Genomic DNA, 20,890 nt, shown 5'->3' with positions numbered 1-20,890 from the left:
AAAGGTCCTCTTTAACCTCTTGCGGACACAGGGCGTACCTGATGCCTCGGTACTTAAGGACACAAGGTGTACAGGTACGTCCTGTGTATTTCCGATCACCGCCGGTGTAAAAAAAGCCATTTTTTGTCACCTTACATCACAAAAAGTGTAAAAGCAAGCGATCAAAAAGTCATACGCACCCCAAAATAGTGCCAATCAAACCATCATCTCATCCTGAAAAAAATTAGCCCCTACACAAGACAGTCGCCCAAAAAATAAATAAAACTATGGCTTTCAGAATGTGGAGACACTAAAGAATCTTTTTTTTTTTTAAATGCTTTGTTATGTAAAACTGAAACAAATAGCCCAAAAAAATCATATTTGGTATTGTCGCATCCGTGACAACCTGCTCTATAAAAATACCACATGATCTAACCTGTCAGATGAATGTTGTAAATAACAAAAAATAAAAACTGTGCCAAAACAGCTATTTCTTGTTACCTTGCCTCACAAAAAGTGTAATATAAAGCAACCAAAAATGATATGTACCCTAAAATAGTAATAGTAGTCAAATGGGACATGGCAGCTTAAAATTATCCCAGTGAAATCTGCTTTCCAAAAAAACATATGGTGTTCCTTTCCTTCTGCGCAATGCAGTGTGCCCATACAGCAGTTTACGACCACATATGAGGTGTTTCTGTAAACAACAGAAACAGGGCCATAAATATTGAGTTTTGTTTGGCTGTTAACCCTTGCTTTGTAACTGAAAAAAATTATTAAAATGGAAAATCTGCCAAAAAAGTGAAATTCTGAAATTTCATCTCTATTTTCAATTAATTCTTGTGGAACAACTTTGTAAAATCAGTTTTGAATACCTTGAGGGGTGTAGTTTCTAAAATGGGGTCACTTTTTTGGAGTTTCTACTCTAGGGGTGCATCAGGGGGCTTCAAATGGGACATGGTGTCAAAAAAAAAAGTCTAGCAAAATTTGCCTTCCAAAAACCGTATGACATTCCTTTCCTTCTGCGCCCTGCCGTGTGCCCGTACACCAGTTTACGACCACATATGGGGTGTTTCTGTAAACTACAGAATCAGGGCCATAAATATAGAGTTTTGTTTGGCTGTTAACCCTTGCTTTGTAACTGGAAAAAATGGATTCAAATGGAAAATCTGCCAAAAAAGTGAAATTTTTTAATTTTAGCTCTATTTTTCATTAATTCTTGTGGAACACCTAAAGGGTTAACAAAGTTTGTAAAAATCAGCTTTGAATACCTTGAGGGGTGTAGTTTGCAAAATGGGGTCATTTTTGGGTGGTTTCTATTATGTAAGCCTCACAAAGTGACTTCAGACCTGAACTGGTCCTGAAAAAGTGGGTTTTAGAAATTTTCTGAAAAATTTCAAGATTTGCTTCTAAACATCTAAGCCTTGTAACGTCCCCAAAAAATAAAATGGCATTCCAAAATGATCCAAACATGAAGTAGAAATATGGGAAATGTAAAATAAGAACTATTTTGGAGGTATTACTATCTATTATAAAAGTAGAGAAATTGAAATTTGTAAATTTGGACATTTTTCAAAATTTTGTAAATTTGGTATTTTTTTATAAATACAAATGAAATTTTTTTTTATCCATTTTACCAGTGTCATGAAGTACAATATGTGACGAAAAAATCTCAGAGAGGCCTGGATAAGTAAAAGCGTTTTAAAGTTATCATCACATAAAGTGACACATGTCAGATTTGCAAAAAATGGCCTATATACTTTCCTTGGCATCCAGCTGAACAGGTATTTGGGAGGAGCTTTGTGAGGTGAGTCAGCTGCTCTCAGCTATTGAGCAACTCTTGTAATGTTCTCATAAATATTAGCTGGCTAAGAGCGTCTGACAGGCTAAATTCTCCTCACAATGCTTCTCCCATTATTCTTTCTCTGTCATTTTTGGATTAGCTTTGAAACATTTACAATAAATATGCTCATATAAAGAGATGGCTATGCTTCCTCGTAAAATCATAACAGTGAATGTCTTTTTGAGGGTTCCATAATGTCTTTTTCAGCCATATTATTTCCTGTTTCAGCTACACAGCAAGATGCATTTCTCTCACAAGCAGGGGTTGTCTCTCTTCTGTGAAATCTGGCAGTACTGAACTACTGTGACACCCTTTCCCTTACTTCATGTTTGTTTTCAGCTCTGGAGCTCACAGAACAGATAAGAAATGGTAAATCACACTTACAGAAAAACTGAATGCTACTATAATCTTTAAATGCAGTGTAGAAGCAGTTCTTTTATCAGACTTAGGATCTCAGTTAGCTCTGGCATGCCTCCACCTCCCCTGTGTGTCTGTTACCAGGGACGGATCTTGCCTGACAACAGGCAGTAGACTGCAACTCAGGTGGAAGTGAGACCCCTAGTGGCCATGACTTTACAGCTTTTTTTCATGCAGATGCAGGTAGATTTTCTAAATGAAGTGATTTAGAAATGTGCTACATTCTCTATTAAATGAAAATTATATTAAAATATAGCTCTGTATTTGTAGGATTATATACCATAGATAAATGATATGCAAAATGTCCATTGAATCACTCGCCTTACCTGTTTTCATTTTCTGAACTACCCACTGTTCATAAGATTGGGAGCCATGATCATTTGGTGGGTACAAATCACTAAAAGTTTCAATACTTTTCATCATATCTTTAATTTTGTCACCAAATGGGTTCTGTAAAGAAATAAAAGTGCATGAAGCCAAATAAAATAAGTGACTGTTTTGGATTCAAGTATTGACGAATTCAGACAAAAATTGGATTCCACTGGCCATTGCAACCAAATTCCTGCTTAGGTTAGAAATGAATGCAGTGATCTGATTGGTTACTATGGAGAAAGCAACTATTTTTGTCTGCACTAGATAATGCAAAATAAATCATGCAGAAGTCGATTCAGATTCTACATATATCCAAACTTATTTTATAAAAGTATAAAACTCAGGCCTACCATCACCACTAGGGGTCTCCCTGCATACAGATGTCTATATGTCCCAGTGAACAAATTACTAAAGTCGTATGCGGTAAGCTCCTACACTCCCCCTCTTGGTGACTTGAGGCAGTCAGAATTTTCTAATTTAATTCTAAATAAAACGGGATTTGGAGCAATGTATCGGAAGAACAAAGCTCTGGTACCTACAAACATATATTATGAAATTAAACAGCATGAGGTTTTGGTCCTAAAAATGGTCCTAAAAATGAAACTGGAGGTCACCAGGAAATTCACTAATAAACCAGGCACAATGCCTTGTTGTGCTAGCTCAGCTGAGAGTAATGGTACCTTTCACTTAGCGATCCATTGGTTCATTCTGAATACAAAGTTATTTTAATCCATATACAAATGAGCAGTTAAAGGGAACCTGTCACCAGGATTTTGTGTATAGAGCTGAGGACATGAGTTGCTAGATGGCCGCTAGCACATCCGCAATACCCAGTCCCCATAGCTCTGTGTGCTTTTATTGTGTAAAAAAAACTATTTGATACATATGCAAATTAACCTAAAAGAGTCATATCTTACTTGTGTGACCAGAGAAGAGTCATATTTTCAAGCTCTGACTCATCTCAGGTTAATTTGCATATGTATCAAATCGGTTTTTATACACAATAAAAGCACACAGAGCTATGGGGACTGGGTATTGCGGATGTTCTAGCGGCCATCTAGCAACCCATGTCTTCAGCTATGTACTCAAAATCCCGGTGACAGGTTCCCTTTAAGTGCAGCAAGGGCGGGTCCAAGCCGCTCTGTGCACCCTTGCTCCTCCTGCTTTCTCTGCCAGTCCCTCCCTGTCCTTCTTGATTGACAGGACCAGGCAAGATGACTATGCAAGAACTTGGCCCTGTCTGAGCAGCCAGCAATTTATGAGAAAACATGCAGGCTGCAGGAGACAAACCGAGCAATTTTTTTTAAATAAAACCAAATTTGATTTTTTTTTTCCAAAAATGCATGCATTTCAGTAATCATAAAACATAAATCTCGATAGTGTGATGAATAGTTAATTGACAACCCTTTATTTAAAGTACTGTGGGATGGTGATGTTCCAGTGCTCACTGATGGTCTTTGTTTACTTCCCTGCAGTGATGACATCATAAACATCCACTTGACTGCTGCTGCCAATCTCTGGCCTCAGCGGGCTTGTGCTGTACATGCTAGTCTCACCGATGAGGCCAAGGATTGATGCAGCAGTTATGGGCATGCATGACATGTCATGAATAGAAACTGCTGGGACCACCAGAGCATAGGTGCTTAGGTTATTATTATTTTTTTTATCACATTTTCTCCCGTTGGCCACATTTTGTAACATCTCGAACAACCCCTTTAAAGAGTAACGGTACTTTGAGTTATAAGTATTAAGGGGAGTGTTGTTAAACTTATCCAGGGAAATTATCTTGCTGCCTGTTTTGGGTCTGGAAGGAATATTTCACCCATCAGGAAAAAATAGGGTTCTCCTTTGTCTTCGTCTAGATAAACCTTTTGGGACTGTGAAAGACTTTTTTCAACCTATTTATGTACCGTATGTAACTGTGTAACTATATGTAATCATGTAACTATCTCAGGGGCCTATTACACTGCCCGATATTCAGGCAGTGCTTGCGTCGATGAATGAACACCTCCATTGGCGCTAATATGCACAGGCCTGATTACACAGCTCGATGCAAACTTTGAATGTGAGAGGAACGATTGTTACCATAGTTGTTCCTTCCTCATTCTCTTCTACTCATTATTGGCAGCACATCCGTGATTACACAGGGAGATGTGCTGCCAATAATCGGCCAATGAACGGGCATTTACTTGTTCCTTGGCTAATCGGCTGCTAAATTATACAGGCCAATTGGACCTAAAATAATGCAGGCTGATAGGGCCCTTACTGTGTGCAAGTATGTGAAAAACGTTACTATCTAAAGGCCCCTTTAGACTGCCCGATGTTTAGGCTGATTATTGCTAACGAGCATTCATTTGATTTGGTGTAAAGGTGCCGTCGATTACCTGATAAACAAGCGAATCGCTCGTTCATTGGGTAGTAGGATCATTCGTATGGCACCTAAATCATAGTTTACCGGCAGCAGATCATGTCATCTAAACAGCCTCAGCCTCTGCTGCCGGCAAACAATGATTCTGTATGGGGACGAGCGATGGCATTAGCGATTGCTCCTCTCCATACTGTGGAGGAGATCGCTGCATGTAATATCAGCGGTCTCCTCCACTAACGAGCAGGTGATTGTCGGGAAGGAACGCTTCCTTCCGGACAATCATCTGCTTAATTAAGTAGTGTAAAGGGGCCTTAAGGGGATTGTCTGAGTTATTTTTTTGTTCTTTGTATGTTTCTAACTAGGCAAATGTAAGGACTTTACAATTCACTTACTTTATCTCCAGTTGCTGCTTTCTCAGATTTCACTGAGGGTCACATGACCTATGAAGTCAGCTCTGATGATGTTTCGTGCACAAGCCTGAGAGAGCAGATATGTCTGTACACGAGACGTCACTGTGCTGGCCACGCCCCCTGCACTGCCATCACTGTGCTGACCACGCCCCCTGCACTGCCATCTGCTCTCTCCCTGGATTCTTAAGGAAAAACTTTAACCCCTACAGCAGCACAGACTCAGGGCTGAAGGCTTTACTGAGTAGCTGCAGGCAGTGAGGAGACAAATGCTGGGCACAGGAGCTGACAGAGGAGTTCTGCAGAGCATTGCACAAGAACAGGTAGGGAGAAGATCCGGTGTGTATCAGCAGTGTCATTGTACAGCTGGGACTTTTAGTCTTACCCATAAAACATGCTGCAGAGTCTCTCAGCAGGCAGACCTGTCACTCAGGGCAGGACTTGTATTCACTCCCTTTGCAGAGCTGGGGAGGGGCACAAATATTCATAAGGAAAACCTCAGAGATTGTTGTTATTGCAGGTAAACAAAGGGCCAGAAGAGAACCAGAGAAATGAGGAAAAATATTTTTTTGCCTAAAACTTGCTTAGTTATATATTGCTGCCCATCAGATTTACAGTGCTATATATATTTTTTTTATAACTCGGACAACCCCTTTAAGAACCAATAAACACAATGATTACCTTATTGTTATCTTCTGCAATCTCAATTTGCTTGTATGGCTGCTTCACTTGGTTCTGTAACTGAGCAATGTTTTCTTGTACCGTCTTAATCCTAGAATCAAGGTTGGCACAAATCTAATAGGAGAAATTATAACATACATTTAGATGATATACTGTATTACTGTTTACTTATACATTGTGAAAGAAATAAAAATGGCAGAAAATATGGACATCAGTTAGCATTGTGCCTTGGACACGTATTATACGGATTAAAAATGATAAGCTATTGGCCCTTTGTAGTGTCTTTCTCTATGATGGGACATCCAAGCAGGCTGTCTCCTTGATCCAAAAAAAATAGCAGCTGACCATCAGTTAATTTCACAGTAATCCAGATATGATTGGGTGTGGGCAGTGTCAGCCTGAGGTTCCTTGGGCCCAGCAGAGGAAATTATTCTCAGGGCCCAACCCCTATATTATCAATAAAGTTTAATTAAGTCAGCTCCAAATGTTTTTTTTTTTTGTCCTGGACCTCTGGAGCCCACTATGGTATCAGAGTCTTGGCCCACCTGAGGATCCTCTGGTACTCTGGTGGGCCATTCCGACGCTGGGTGTGGGTGCATGCTACTGATAGAACAGATGACGCCTGCAATTACTGACAACTTGGGAAAGATGTGATTCCTACAAGCAGCACTGAGAAAAAGTTTTATTTTACAACAGTTCTTGGTTGTCAGACTTGACAGACCCCAGAATCATTTTGCTTAGCACTAGCCTATCATGCACTAGAGCAGTTAATTTTCCTACATTTTCCAGATGCAAAAACTATACTTCCCAGAAAGCAAACAGATACTGTAGATCAAAATATACAGACATTGAGCAAAACAAGAGACAGTAATGCTAGGAGATTCCAGCTCTGAAGTCTGAAGAATTGAGGATGCAGCTCTAGACAGTACTGTTTATCGCGAATATCGGCACTTCGAGAATTCGCGAAGATGTAGCATATAGTGCTATATATTTGTAGTCGTGAATATTCTAGATTTTTTTTTCCATCAGTACCCTCCCTTCTTGCTTGTGGGCCAATGAGAAGGCTGCAATTGTTTTGTCTGAGCTTAGAAACATCCCTAGCAACCAATAGAAAGCTGCCTACCCCTTACTATATAAGAACCTCCCGAGCAGCCATTTTCTGCTGTTTTTTGCAGTTCTGTGCAGATGTGCTTTCATCTGGATCCTATTCCTTATCCAATTACATTAGATAGTTAGCTCATATATATAATACATATAGTTAGTGGGAGATAGTCAGTGTGCGGTACGCCAGACCTGCAGGGCAATGCGATTGTGAGGTCACGGTCAATGGCAAGCGAGGGTCACTCACAGTTATATATGGAACCCCTGGGCAGGCATACAGCAGTGAAGGAGAGGCTGGCACAAAAGTCCTCTGGGGCACACTCTGTATTTAGGGACCAGGCCTGGTGTCGGTTGAGGTGCCCTGGATGTTGCAGGTGTTTTTATGAGCCTGGGGCAAGGTCCCTTTAAAGTTCGTGACGCCAGTGCCAATTGGACGGTGGCACACCGTATAATAACAGGTGGAATAACTGAGGAATCAGTAGGTAAACCAAACGTCTTTTTACTGGAAATTCACGGTGCAAACTTTACACATACAGTTCAATTTATAGATGGTTGTAATGCAGCTCCTCAGACAGTTCTTTCACAAGCAGGTAGACTTCAGATGGCGGCAGGAAATAAACAGGCAAGATACTTGGAGGAACACAATGGTGACTGCTTTACAGTGCAACCCTACTCTATCCCCTTCAGCTATTCTAGCTGGCTGGATGCCAAGGCCCGGATGCCCAAATGCTGGCTTTTATCCTTGGTATATCGTTCCTTTCTCCAATATAGGTACTTGCTGTATTCTATATAACTCTGTCCATCATGGTACTTATCTGACCTGGTGTTGACTGGAATAGACGGGAGGATAACTGCTGGTTTTCCCCAGGAGGTGTTATCCTGCTACTGGGGTGTCTTCAGAGCTAACCTAGGCTCTCTTTATCCACAGGTAGGCTAGGATCCCTCTACTAGCCCCCTGGTTACAGCTAACAGCCTGGACTGTTCAGCTGCATGTCAGGAGAAGGCTCTGCCTGGTGCCTTCTCACTGGTCTCTGCAGACTCCTGACCTTGAACTCGAACCCTGAGCTGACTCCCTTTCCCTGTCTGGACCTGAATACTTATACTAAGGCAACTCTAGCTCCCTCTAGCGTCTAGGATGACTAACTACAGAGACTAGGCCTGATACTACATAATACAGGGGAAACATTACATATAAAGCAATACTTTACAATTTACATAATATATGCACAATGGGAAATGACACTCCTGTCCCTAGTGAAAAGAAGTCACGCACACCCCAATTGACCCTCGTGTAGTGCCCACGCTTAGTCCGTGAGGCCACTACAAGTGTAGGTTATATCCTGATATAGTGTAGCTAATAGGTTCCAGTGCAAGGTGTTAGGTAGTGTGATAGGAATTACTGTTTCTCTGCTGTCCATACATACATGCTACAGACATAGTGCTGTGATGTCACAACAATACTTAGTGCACCAATCAGTAATATCTACTCAGACCTGATAAAATGTGAAGTTGCATGTATTGCGAGAAAAATATGCGCATCATTAGTGCCGATTTGCGCAGTCGTGAAAATAATGACTGGAGATCAAGAATTCTAGAATTCGCGAATTTATTGCAAATATTATGTGAAAAATTTGTGAAATATCGCAAAACGAATATTGCCTATGCCGCTCATCACTACTAGACAGTACTACAGTCTGTAATTCGAGAAAAATCTGAAAAAATGCATTCAAATTTATAGATAGACTCATTCAATATGAACATAGGAAGACAGGCACTCTATATGAGGTCACCAGCAGATATCAACAAAGGACAAGGGATAGTGTGTATATGATAAAACTATATTTATTTGGGTAGTAATAAAAACGTTATCAATATAGGTCACTCCCAATGTACAGGGAGAGGAGTGGGTGGTGTAAAATAGATAAATGGATAAATGAATAAAGAAAAATAATGTGAAAATGTGATGATAAAACACCCTGTATTGGGCTATAAGTCCAGAATCATGGTATGTAGAACTTTAAATATTAGACAAATATAGTCAATAGTCTGAGCTGGATTCAATTGATTAAAATAAGTAAAAAGTTAGTACAAAGATCTAAATTGTGACAGGTTTAAAAGGATATGTCAGCAGCATTCCAGATCCGATGTATGTGTATACACAGCTATGCGAAAGTTATTTTACACCACCCACTCCTCTCCCTGTACATTGGGAGTGACCTATATTGATAACGTTTTTATTACTACCCAAATAAATATCGTTTTTATCATATCCCTTGTCCTTTGTTGATATCTGCTGGTGACCTCATATCGAGTGCCTGTCTTCCTATGTTCCTATACGCCTGCCTTTTCTGACTGGGTGAGTCAGCTTAGACACGTGCACCTTGCATATTGCCCACACAGGAGAGCCACCGTTTTCCCTCCAAACTATTTTATTCAATATGAAGACTGTAAAATCAGCAGTGGACACATGCACTATAGACTTACTTTTAAGATGTGCTCTTCAGCTTTCTTACTGTTATTAGCCCCGCCAACACCTGGCGATGCCGTCAGTCCCAGAATCTGGGGAAGTGGGACCACTGGCTTTTGCAACTTCTGCAACTTTTTGTTCTCCTTTTTCTGTTGCATGTAACGTAACATTATATTATTGTAGACACCGCCCTTCTGGGTGTGGTGACATTCATCAATGATGAGGAGGGAAACATCTGAAACACAAAGCCTGAATGAGCAAACTTAGGCCCCCTACATGTCTCCATACTGCCATCTTGGAGCAGAACTTCTCAAACGATGAGGAAAAATTTAAAATGATATGAAATACATGAACGGGCTGGATCTGCCAGAGTAAAATGCACTTTTTGTTAGTTCCTCCCTGTTCTGGCTTATAGTTGATGGTCCACAGTGGGAACACATACTTCTCCATCTATATACTGTACCCTAATAGGACATAGAGTTTTCTTCAGGAGTTAGATCCTTTAAGGATGCATTAAACTCACATAGGAGGGTTCACGGCAAGAGACCCAAAGCTAAAAGGGTTGTTCCACATTGTAAAGCCATCCCTGCCGCACCATTCACTGCTGATAATAGCCGAATGCTGTACTTGGCTGTCTCTGGCACTCCCATAGAGAATGAATGGAGTGGTGGGGTGCATGCTTAACCAGGCTTTCCATTAGGACAGAGGAACGGGATCCCCTTTCTCAGGATTGGTGGAAGACCTACGGTTGGAGCTCCACCAATCAGTTATCCCCTATGCTGTGATAAGGGCATACCTTTACAACCCCTTAAATAACTGCATCCAGTACAACTGAGAGTACTGGTGACATCAGGATTGTTCATGGTAACCTATAGGCAACAGGGATTACAGTCTGAACGCAATTCAGTTAATTGGACTAGGATCATTTTGATTTTCAGGACCAGGCATAGTTTTTTGCATACGTTAGTTTAATTTGTTGTTTTTTTCATGTATGATGCAGACTTCTTTTCTTATTATTTTTATACACATATATGCTTAGGCCTTTTTAAATTTTTAGGCCTATAGCTTGAAAAAAAATAGTAATAAAAATAAATAAATTTAAAAATCCACTTACATTTTTATTTTTTTTTGGGTAATTTCGTATTACCCATAAATAGATTTTTTTATATGTGTCCCTCATTGTGTCCCGCCGAATGTCAGGTCAAAGATTTCCATCAGCCCTGGAGAGAAGACAGAAGTGGTCAAAAATGACTTCTGTCTTCTCTCCAGGGCTGATGGAAATCTTTGACCTGACATTCGGCGGCCTGTACATACAGCCGGCTAAATCCCACACAGTAAATGTACTATGGCACAGGCTTTAGTGACCTGGACTACCTGCTGTAAATATACTTTGGGCGGTCCATAAGCATTTAAAATGGACAAAATTGGACATTGTATAGTACGGTACATGGTGATCACTTTCCAATAAAGCTTGAACCAGCCCTGTACTTCACATGGATCCGGGTGATCTCCTCATTCATTGCTCTAATTGCTTTGCTAAATTCCCTTAATTTAGCAGAGGGGTGTGTCCTTTCTCACGGAGTGTGTGTTTTCTGCAGCAGCTTTCTCTCTATCACAGCTCATGGGGCCTGTCCTTTCTGCTGCAGCTCTCTCCCTGTAACTGTCCCAGCTTCTAATAGTAAATATGGCTGGTGGCAGTTGAAGGATGGAACTGAGCATGGGAGACCAACCGCTGTAGGTGGGGCACCATCAAAGAAAATATCTCACAACTGGAGCATTTTTTGTAACAGAAAGTTAATTACAAATGTAATCAGTTTATCATGCAGAATTAACGTAACATTTAATGGCGGCACAACCCCTTTAAGGAATAATAGGGTATTACTAACGTACCAGACAGTTGGACTCCTTCTTCTTCATCTTCTTCTGCTTGCATTAGGGAATTCTCCAATATCTGGGCTGTGCAGATAATGACATCATGCTTCTTCACAACATCAGGAAATGAAATCTTCAACTGGCAATCTCCACTTATTTTGATGACATGGTAGCAATCCTTCATGTATGGATAGAACTCACTGCGGAAATGCTGATCAACCAAAGGAACCTAGAAAACATACAACCTTATGGTTTGGTTCTTCGTCTTCTCATGTTCATGATCTTGGTGATAATACCTCTGGCGAAACCAACCTCGCCACTGGGTGCTGGAGAAGCCTGGTTCCCAGTCTCTTGCCCCAGGATTATGGGCCCTCTCATCAGCCCATGCTAAACTTAAACCTCATGGCGATTTGACTGTGTTTGTGGCATCTGAGCGCTGTTCGGATATATTGAGCGCTCAGATCCAAGCTATCTGGGGATAAGTTGAATGTGGGGGTTCTGTTCAGTTTGATATTTTTGTGTAGTTTTGCTGTTGTTGTGAATAGAGGTATTTTCTGTACCTAGTTGGCTTACCACACCAAGTTAAGCTAATTATCTCACACAGCCTAAGGCCTCTTTCACACTACAGTGTGTCCATTTCAGTGTTTTGCGTTCCGTTTTTAACGGATCCGTTGTTCCTTTTTTTTGGTTCCGTTGTGTTTCCGTTCCGTCGTTCCGTTCCGTTTTTCCGTATGGCATATACAGTATACAGTAATTACATTGAAAAAATTGGGCTGGCCATAACATTTTCAATAGATGGATCAGAAAAAACGGAACGGAAACGGAAGACATACGGATGCATTTCCGTATGTGTTCCGTTTTTTTTGCGGACCCATTGACTTGAATGGAGCCACGGACCGTGATTTGCGGGCAATAATAGGACATGTTCTATCTTTCAACGGAACGGAAAAACGGAAATACGGAAACAGAATGCATACGGAACACATTCCGTTTTTTTTGCGGAACCATTGAAATGAATGGTTCCATATACGGAACGCAAAAAACGGACCGCAAAACGGAAAAAAAAAACGGTAGTGTGAAAGAGGCCTAACTCTGTAAAAACTGGTTTTGGGCAGAAAAGCCATGCTTCCTTTGGTCACAAAGGACTTTTACTAACTTTTGAACCCCTGGTCTAATTCGTGCCATTTTTGGATATGTTAAATGTCTATGTTTTATGCAATAGCTGCACAGTTAAATATTCTTATGTCTTTTACTGTCTTTTGTTACCATGTGGCTAATGAAGTTTTGCCTCTGCCCTTGGAGATAAATTGGATTACCTCCCAATTGTCTCCAGGACAGAATACATTGTGTAAAACCGTGTATTCGCCTGCCTGTGATAATTACATTAACCCATTTTGTAAGGTAATTGTATCACAGGCAGAGAGAAGGATTTTGTGTGGGAGTGTCTGAGTGTATTGTATGTGTTTACTGGTTGTTTTACAAAACCCTGTGGGTGGTACTAATGTATATATAAGAACAATAAACACACAGCTCTGAGTGACCACTGCTGGACTCTCAACACGGAGCCTCGTCTCGTTCTTGGGGGGATTCACTGTATGCTGTTAAAGACTGATTGCTAGGAGTGTAAGCCGTTTGGGTGCATTTCCTATTCGTCTGCTAGCAGCTATTCGTGAGGTTCCGTTTGGGAGTTTGGTGCATTCCCTTGTATGCCGTTCAGGAGTTTGGTGTTCTGTAAGTAGCTGTGCCTGTAGCTCTGGAAGGGGAAGATCGCCTAAAAGGTTTTAACCCCTTTTAGGCCCGGGGTGCTGTAACAATACCCATTATGGTTTCTTTTAAAGGCTATGAACACCTTCTGGGGCAAATTTGTTATGATTGTATCCTATTTATTTTGGGCAAAAAAAAAATGTTTTGCAATAGATCTTTATTAAAAATTTTCATCTGTTTCTGAGATACAGGGGTAAAAATCTGTCTGTTTGCAGGCTGTCAAATTTCTGTTTTCTTTGAGCTCCATCATTTGACGTCTTATGTGTAGCTCTTATCTCTGATCTACTGACCTCAAACACTCATTATAGCTCAATTCTTTTCAAAGTGCTAAGAATATGGCTTCAATAAGTGTTTATGAGTTCAGGAGATCAGAGATAAGAGTTATACCTGAGCCGTCCGGGAATTCAAAGGAAACCAAATCTAAAATTCTGAAGACAGACTGATTTTTAACCCCGAAACTCAGAAATGGCTGAATATTTTTAATAAAGAACTACTGAAATGATTTTTAGCCCAAAACAAGTAAAATGAAATCATAAAAAATGCTCCAGAAATTGTTCATAGCCTTTAATTCAACTCTTTCTTATGTATAATAATATATAACAGGAAAAAGTAGCAATTTGCATATCGTATACCTTGTTGACCAAGACAATAACTTTTGCTGGCAAGCCATTCTTCTTTCTTTCATCCAGATGGTGCCTTGCAATGTACACCGCCACTCTGGTTTTTCCACTTCCTGTAGGCAGGCAGATAATGATATTCTCTCCATCTAAAGCTGGCTTGGCTACTTCCATCTGGTAATCTCGAAGTGTCATTTTAGGAACCGGAGAGGCTCTGCCTTTTCTCATACTATGCTCGTTTTCTTCTACTGTGAATGAAATTCATTAAAAAGTCAAAGTGTTAGGGTAGACATATTAACAAGATGGTTAAAATGAAAAAGCTATATGGAGATGGTTGAAACTCCCCCTCCCCTACATCTGAATGGTGGTATCAATTGAAATTAAAGGGACATCTATAAACTTCCTGGATACTATTTGCACAATTGCAGGCTCCAGTATCTGAATGGCAGACCTCATTTCATTAAAGGGATATTCTGGTAGGTAAAAGTTATCCCCTATCCACAGGATAGGGGATAACTATCAGTTCAATACAAGAACAGGGGCCCCATACCCCCTGCAGGCCCCGTACTGCTCCTCTGAAATGACCGGAGTGTCCGCTTATGGGCCGTATGGGGCCTGCAGGGAGCACGGGGCCACTGTTCTTATGATTGGTGGGGGTCCCAGCTGTAGGACCCCACCGATCTGATAGTTATCCCCTACACCAAACTAGTTTATACACATTTTGGAATCTCTGTTTTCCTACCCCGGGGATGGACTTATGTATTTAGCTGTTTAATATTGGATCTGCAGTTTCCAATTGCCAGTCCTTTGTCTTAGACCTTTCCTAGGGCCTAGAAGTTTAGAGTCTGCAACTGAGCAAATAGTTTGGAATTGGTATCTGTAATTCTTGTGGTCGGCAGGTCCACATAATACATTTGATTTCCCATGCAGTACTTTTTTCCCATCTAAAAAAAATGGATCTCAGACGGAAATGGCAACATAAATCGGAAATGCAACAGAATCCGTTTTTTTTTACAGGATCCTGTTTTTGTTTTTTTTCTAAAACAGACATGTCAGGACAGGGGAGTTTTAGAAAAGGGCCACAATGTTACACCTGACTGTGGTGACCTGCTCATTAGTTTGAAGCGTTGCTGCTGCTAAACACTGACAAGGGCAGAAGGATCATAACTAATGTGACTGTATGAGCTTCACGCTGAAGCTGTTCTCTACTCCATTGTGCACTGACATTAACTTACAAAGAACTCACGTGGACGGAGATCGGAACGCTCACCCCCACATTACATACTGTATTCTGTGAGTCATACAAACACATGAAACCTAATAGATTTCTGCACTATTTAACAGACTCAATACTTGTGAATTGTGATTTTATATTAATATATAGCCAACGCATGATGGAACTGTCCTCCTTGCTGAAACATCATAGTTTATTTTACGTTGCTGGTATAGTTGTGTTTAAAGTAGTTCTCCATGCCTTAACCCCTTTGCTACCAGCACTGTACATGTAGTACAAGTGCAAACATGGCACCAGCTCGCGCGTGCAGCGGGCGTCATGGCCGGCGGGTCTCCGCTGTTTCAAATTGGTCAAAATGGACAATTTGCCATTTTTTCATCGCTTCTCTTACCCCCAAAAAAGTTATAAAATGTGATCAAAAAGTCACACACACTTCAAAATGGTATCAATAAAAACTACAGATTGTTGCATAAAAAAATTAGTCCCCACACAGCTCAGTAGATATACGGTAACTATAAAAAAAAGTTTTTGAAATTTAAAATTAATTTTTACACTATTTAAACATAAAAAAACATATATCGTACATATCTGGTATCGTTGTAATCGTACTGACCCAGAGAATAAAGGGCACAGGTCAGTTTTGCTGCAAAGAATACGCCATGGGAACAAAACCCGTAAAACCATGGAAGAATTACAGGGAAAGAGCGACAGCTGAAAGCACACACCTTCCCCCCTCCCCTTGAGCTGTCATAGGGAGAGAGCTGCAGTAGAAAAGACATGTCCCCTGAGAAAGGACACCCCCCCTTAGATGCCAGCCTGAAGAAATCTAGCAGAACATTTGGAGCAATGAATGGGTTAGAAACAGATTGCCTTCTGCTACATGATATCCGATTTTCCTTTTTTAGATCAATCATTGCATAACCCCTTTAAATATTAATGGAGGTCAGGATAACTGTGAAAAGTGGGGGACAATCAGCTGATCAGATGTCTTTAACATCATGACCAATGGTCATAAATATGGTATTTCGGCATTTAAGTGAATAGGACTGAGCTGCAAAACCAAGTACGGCACTGTGCTTGAGGAGCCTCAAACTGCTGATTGTTGGGGGTGCCAGGAGTCAGATCCCCACCGATCAACTATTGATGACCTATCCTGAAAACCTCTTTAAAAGAAGTTCAGATTAAACAGGGCTGGCAGTAATGGTGCCTGTTATAGCAGCAGTTGTATATCATTTTTTAAAAAGCTTTACAAAGAAAACTATCCGGCCAAAACTCCCCCAAAACTGTAGTAACTCGATGGAAAAAAATGAGGTTTTGGCACCCGACCCTTATCAAGTCTGGGTACGTCTAGCTTACCTGAAGCCAATCATCATTAAATGCCAACGCTACCCCATTAAAAGAGCAGAGGGTCAATGGACATAGTTACACCTCGCAGACTTGTTTGAATTTCTGCCCCAAATCTGCTGTGTGGGAAAATACCCTAATGAAACCAAAAAAACATTCTTTTTAAATACAAGAAAGAGAGACAGAAATTCCATGTTTCCTAGGAATTCAGCATTCATAACCTGGAAAAGTCTTCAGGTTGATGTTAATATAAGCTGCTTTACTTGAAAAATGTTCACCATTATTTTACAGATCTCTACCCTTAAAGGGGCTGTATTAAATTAGGGGGGGAAAAAAGTCCTTTTTTTCTATCCAGACAGAGCCACTGTCATTGACAGATAACTGGTATTGTAAAAATACTGACCTATATTTTTATCCTTTGACTGTGACAAGCGTCGAGTTGTCTTGACCACAACCCCACAATCAGCGCAGTCAAGTTTTCAAAACTATTTCACCATCCGAACTGCACTAAAAACTCTGGTCTTAAAAGAAAACAATCAGGAAATCTAATTACATTAACATTTGCAAAACTAAGGAAAAAAATGACAAATGCTGAATAAGCAACTCTGCTCGGAACAACATGTCCTGGAGGGACACGGGGAGGTGGGCAGGGAAGTTTAGATGGGACAGAACCTGTTCCGGTCAATGTATAGGAGGCAGCACAGTAAAGACGACCTCCTGTTTCGTAACTCGCTTCCTACAGACATATTTATGTGGTTTTGCAATTTCTTTTACGATCTCCATACATACTGTTATGTGTCAGAATATCTCTTCACTGTTGATACACTGCAGAGGAAATTCAACTTTCTTGAACTATTTTCTTTCCAGTGGACACCACCTAAGCACAAACTTCTACATAACCAGGACCTTCCCAGAACCAGGGGCAGGGCAAACAAATGCCCAGGAGCCTGGCTGTCCCTGGCTGAGGCACCACTTTCAACTGCATCTGCGTCCTCAGGAGTTGAATACAATGGTGAAGCTCCCAGCTCCATTATTCACCCGGTGCCTGGTGGTTTGGTGCTGGCAGGCATCTAGCCGCCAGACAGACATGAGCAGATCTGCACTGGGAGGTTTACTCCATTCATCGTGGGAACGTGAGCTAGGTAAGTATTCATTCTGGAGACTGGAGAAACTTAAGAGGCATGATATTGTTTTCAAGGCACATAAGGGGGCAATATTCTGTGTTGGGGGCACAGCAAGGGTGAAAACTTACCACTACAAAAAAAAATGGCTGTTCGTCCTGAGTCCCTTAGGCTACCAGCGCCGTACATGTAGGGCACTGGTGTGATGTGTAAACATGATGCCCGCTCGCATGTGCAACGGGCATCATGGTCTGCAGATATATGCTGTTTTCATACAGCAGAGACCTGCGGCTAATTACCGTGACCGGCAATAATGCCGATCGCGGTAATTAAATGCTTTAGATGCCGCGATTAAGTGAGATCACCACACCTAAATGCGCAAAAACCCAGAAGCTCGCGCTTCAGGGCTTTCTACCTATGCCCTGTGTGTCCAATCCGGGCATAGGTAGTTGCGCTAAATACTGGTAGCCTTACTGAGTAGGCTAACAGTATTCAAACTGCAATTCTTAATTTGGCCACCAGATGGCAGGCCAGGATAAGAAATGAGCAAAAGTGAGCAAAATAAGCTAATAATAAATTCCTGATAAACCCCCAAAAAAATCTAATGTATTAAGCTCATATATGAGGCACATAATGATCACAAAAAATAAAAATGTTAATATATATGTAAAAAATATATAAAAGTTTAAATCACCCCCCTTTCCGTATAATTAAAAAATAAATACCCAAATAACAATAAATATAAACATCATGGGTATCACCGCGACCAAAAATGCCAATACTATTAAATATTTAAAAAAAATTCCGATACGACGAATGGCGTAACAGAAAAAAGGGTCAAAATGGCCGATTTGCCATTTTTTTTATTGCTTCTCTTACTCAAATAAATTTTATAAAATGTGATCAAAAAGTCACAAATACTCCAAAATGGTATCAATTAAAAGTACAGATTATTCTGCAAAAAATTTGCCCCTAAACAGCTCAGTAGACAGTAAAAAAATTATGGGGGTCAGAATATGGTGATATAAAAAAAAATCGCAAAGTTTTAATTTATTTTTACACTATTTAGACATAAATAACCTATACATATGGGGTATCGTTGTAATCGTACTGACCCAGAGAATGAAGGGCATGGGTCATTTTTGCCATGAACAAAACGTCGTTAGAACAAAACCCGTAAAACGGTGGAGGGATTGCGTTTTTTTTCCAATTCCACCCCATTTGGAATTTTTTTTACCGCTTCCCAGAACATTTTATGCCATAATTAATGGTGGCATTAGAAAGTACAACTTGTCCCGCAAAAAATAAGCCCTCATACAGCTATGTGACTGGAAAAATAAAAAAAGTTATGGCTCACGGAAAATAGGGAAGAAAAAAATGAAAACGCAAAAACGAAAAAACCTCCGGTAGCCAAAGGGTTAATATGTAAGATTTATTTTTTTACCACGAAATGCTGCAAAACAGACAAGCGAAAAAACACTCCAAAACTCATAAACCTCTCAAAAACACAAAAAAAACAGTGTGACAATAGCTTAATATTGACCAACATCTAAAAAAATGTAAAATGGTTGCAAAAGACAATATTATTATCGTATTTTACCTGATCCCTTGCTGCAGTCAGGGCTGTCTGTTGACTTGCTAAAACTTGAATCCAAATCTGAAATAAAAAATCATTTAATTGCATTACTTTTTCCATTACAGCGCTTCCTCCACTCTATTTCTACGCAAGCTTGGGTTCACATCACCATTTCGTTTTCCGTTATTCTGAACTGTCAGAAGAACAGAAAAAAAACTAAACAAAAAAAATCCGGATCCTTTATATTGAGCACCGGTTGTGCTGATTTTGCATCCGTTTTAGCCATTTTCCGTCTGAGATCTGTTATTTTAGATGGGAGAAAAATAAAGGATCCGTTTTTTTGTTTTGTTTTTTCTTCTTCCGACGGATAAGAAGAACGAAAAAACTAAACGGTGATGTGAACCCGGCTTTAGCGTGTCATCTGTCAGGTCCTGGGAGAAGGCCAGGATTTTGTGTGTATTTTGCAAGGTGCTGTGATGCATCAATGAACTTATAGCGTATGAATATTTCAGCGACAAAAAAGTAGACGAATGCAGTTTGACATCTCCATGGACATCTGCACCAAAAATATCCACTAGAAAATATTGGGGCACTTTTATCAAGCTAGCCTGTTTTTGGCTATAAAATTAGGTGTATGTCCTTCGTCTGTCTTTCTTTTGCCAAGTATTTATTAAAAGTCGTACAGCCATTGATGAAGTAGACTTACCTCTGGCGGTTGTTTTTTTATTAGTTAGACAGGTTCATATTCACTTAGACTGGTCTAATTTACTTGCGCAAGAAAAAAAGTTGCATCTTTGTGGAGAAAAGTCGCATGTCTCTAGAAAAATACGACTTTCAGTGCAAAAAAAAGTTGCACTTCATTACTCAAAACAGACGACGAAAAGTACTCCAACCCTGGGGTGGCCTAGAAATTAGACCTACATAAATAGGTCGGAAAGAAGTCGCAAAAGTAATAAAACTTCTGAACTAGGCTCAAGAATCAAAATAGTCGAATGAGACGCAAAAGCCTCCAAAACAGGTGCAATTTCAGTAGTAAATGTGACTAAAAAAATAAGTCAGTCTAACGGCTCATGCACATGAACAATTGCCGGCCAGGCCTGTATTACGGCTCGCAAACAGCGGGTCCGCTATCAACGGGCAGCGGCCATTTGTGCACTGCAATCCGGAAGGTGCGGAATGGAGGCACGGAACCTTCCGTCCATGCCTCTGCACCGCAAAAAAAATAGAACATGTTCTATTTTTTTGCAGTGCAGACCGATCACGGACCCATTCAAGTTGAATGGGCCTGCATCCGTCTGTGGTAGCCATTCAGATGGTGCCCGTGCATTGGCAACAGCAATTTGCGGTCCTCAATGCACAAAATGGGCGGCACATGAATGAGCCCTAAAACAGCATTTTTTAGACTAAACACACTAAACACTTTGGTAAATGTGCCCCATTGTGCGTTGGTTTTGTGTTATAATAAGTTAAGATAAGTTTCCTCCTATTGGAACTATAATTTTTTCTCCAATTAAAACTCCCATCCTGAAAAAGCTTGAAAACAGCGCCACCTGCTGGTACATTTTGAATATGTCAAATCCTGTTTAGTTCACGGTATTTACATACGCCATCCATGCAGCAATTCAGTTAAAGGGATTTGCCACATGAGACGTTTGATGATATAGTAATGATTTGTAATTGACTTCTACTGGAGTTTGGATCAAGGGGTCAAATACAGTCTTAGGCCT

The 20,890-nt window shown here is 40.4% G+C and overlaps 1 protein-coding gene across 2 annotated transcripts in view; it reads right to left on the bottom strand.

Moving 5' to 3' along the window:
- The window catches only part of IFIH1 (interferon induced with helicase C domain 1), a 58,193-nt gene that overhangs the window by 23,507 nt on the left and 13,796 nt on the right, over positions 1-20,890 (bottom strand). The window contains exons 4-9 of one of the 2 annotated variants that reach the window (XM_040439249.1): positions 19,188-19,244; positions 13,904-14,136; positions 11,526-11,736; positions 9,653-9,870; positions 6,068-6,181; positions 2,566-2,689 (exon numbers count right to left, since the gene is read on the bottom strand). In XM_040439249.1, coding sequence (XP_040295183.1) covers positions 2,566-2,689; positions 6,068-6,181; positions 9,653-9,870; positions 11,526-11,736; positions 13,904-14,136; positions 19,188-19,244 — 957 coding nt within the window. Of the gene's footprint in view, positions 1-2,565; positions 2,690-6,067; positions 6,182-9,652; positions 9,871-11,525; positions 11,737-13,903; positions 14,137-19,187; positions 19,246-20,890 lie in introns of both variants that reach the window. The other variant, XM_040439250.1, reaches the window with a different exon arrangement.

The sequence above is a fragment of the Bufo bufo genome, chromosome 7 (genome assembly GCF_905171765.1).
Source record: "Bufo bufo chromosome 7, aBufBuf1.1, whole genome shotgun sequence".
NCBI lineage: Eukaryota > Metazoa > Chordata > Amphibia > Anura > Bufonidae > Bufo > Bufo bufo.
Note: the sequence above shows the minus strand (reverse complement) of the source record. Positions and strands in the feature narration are given on the sequence as shown.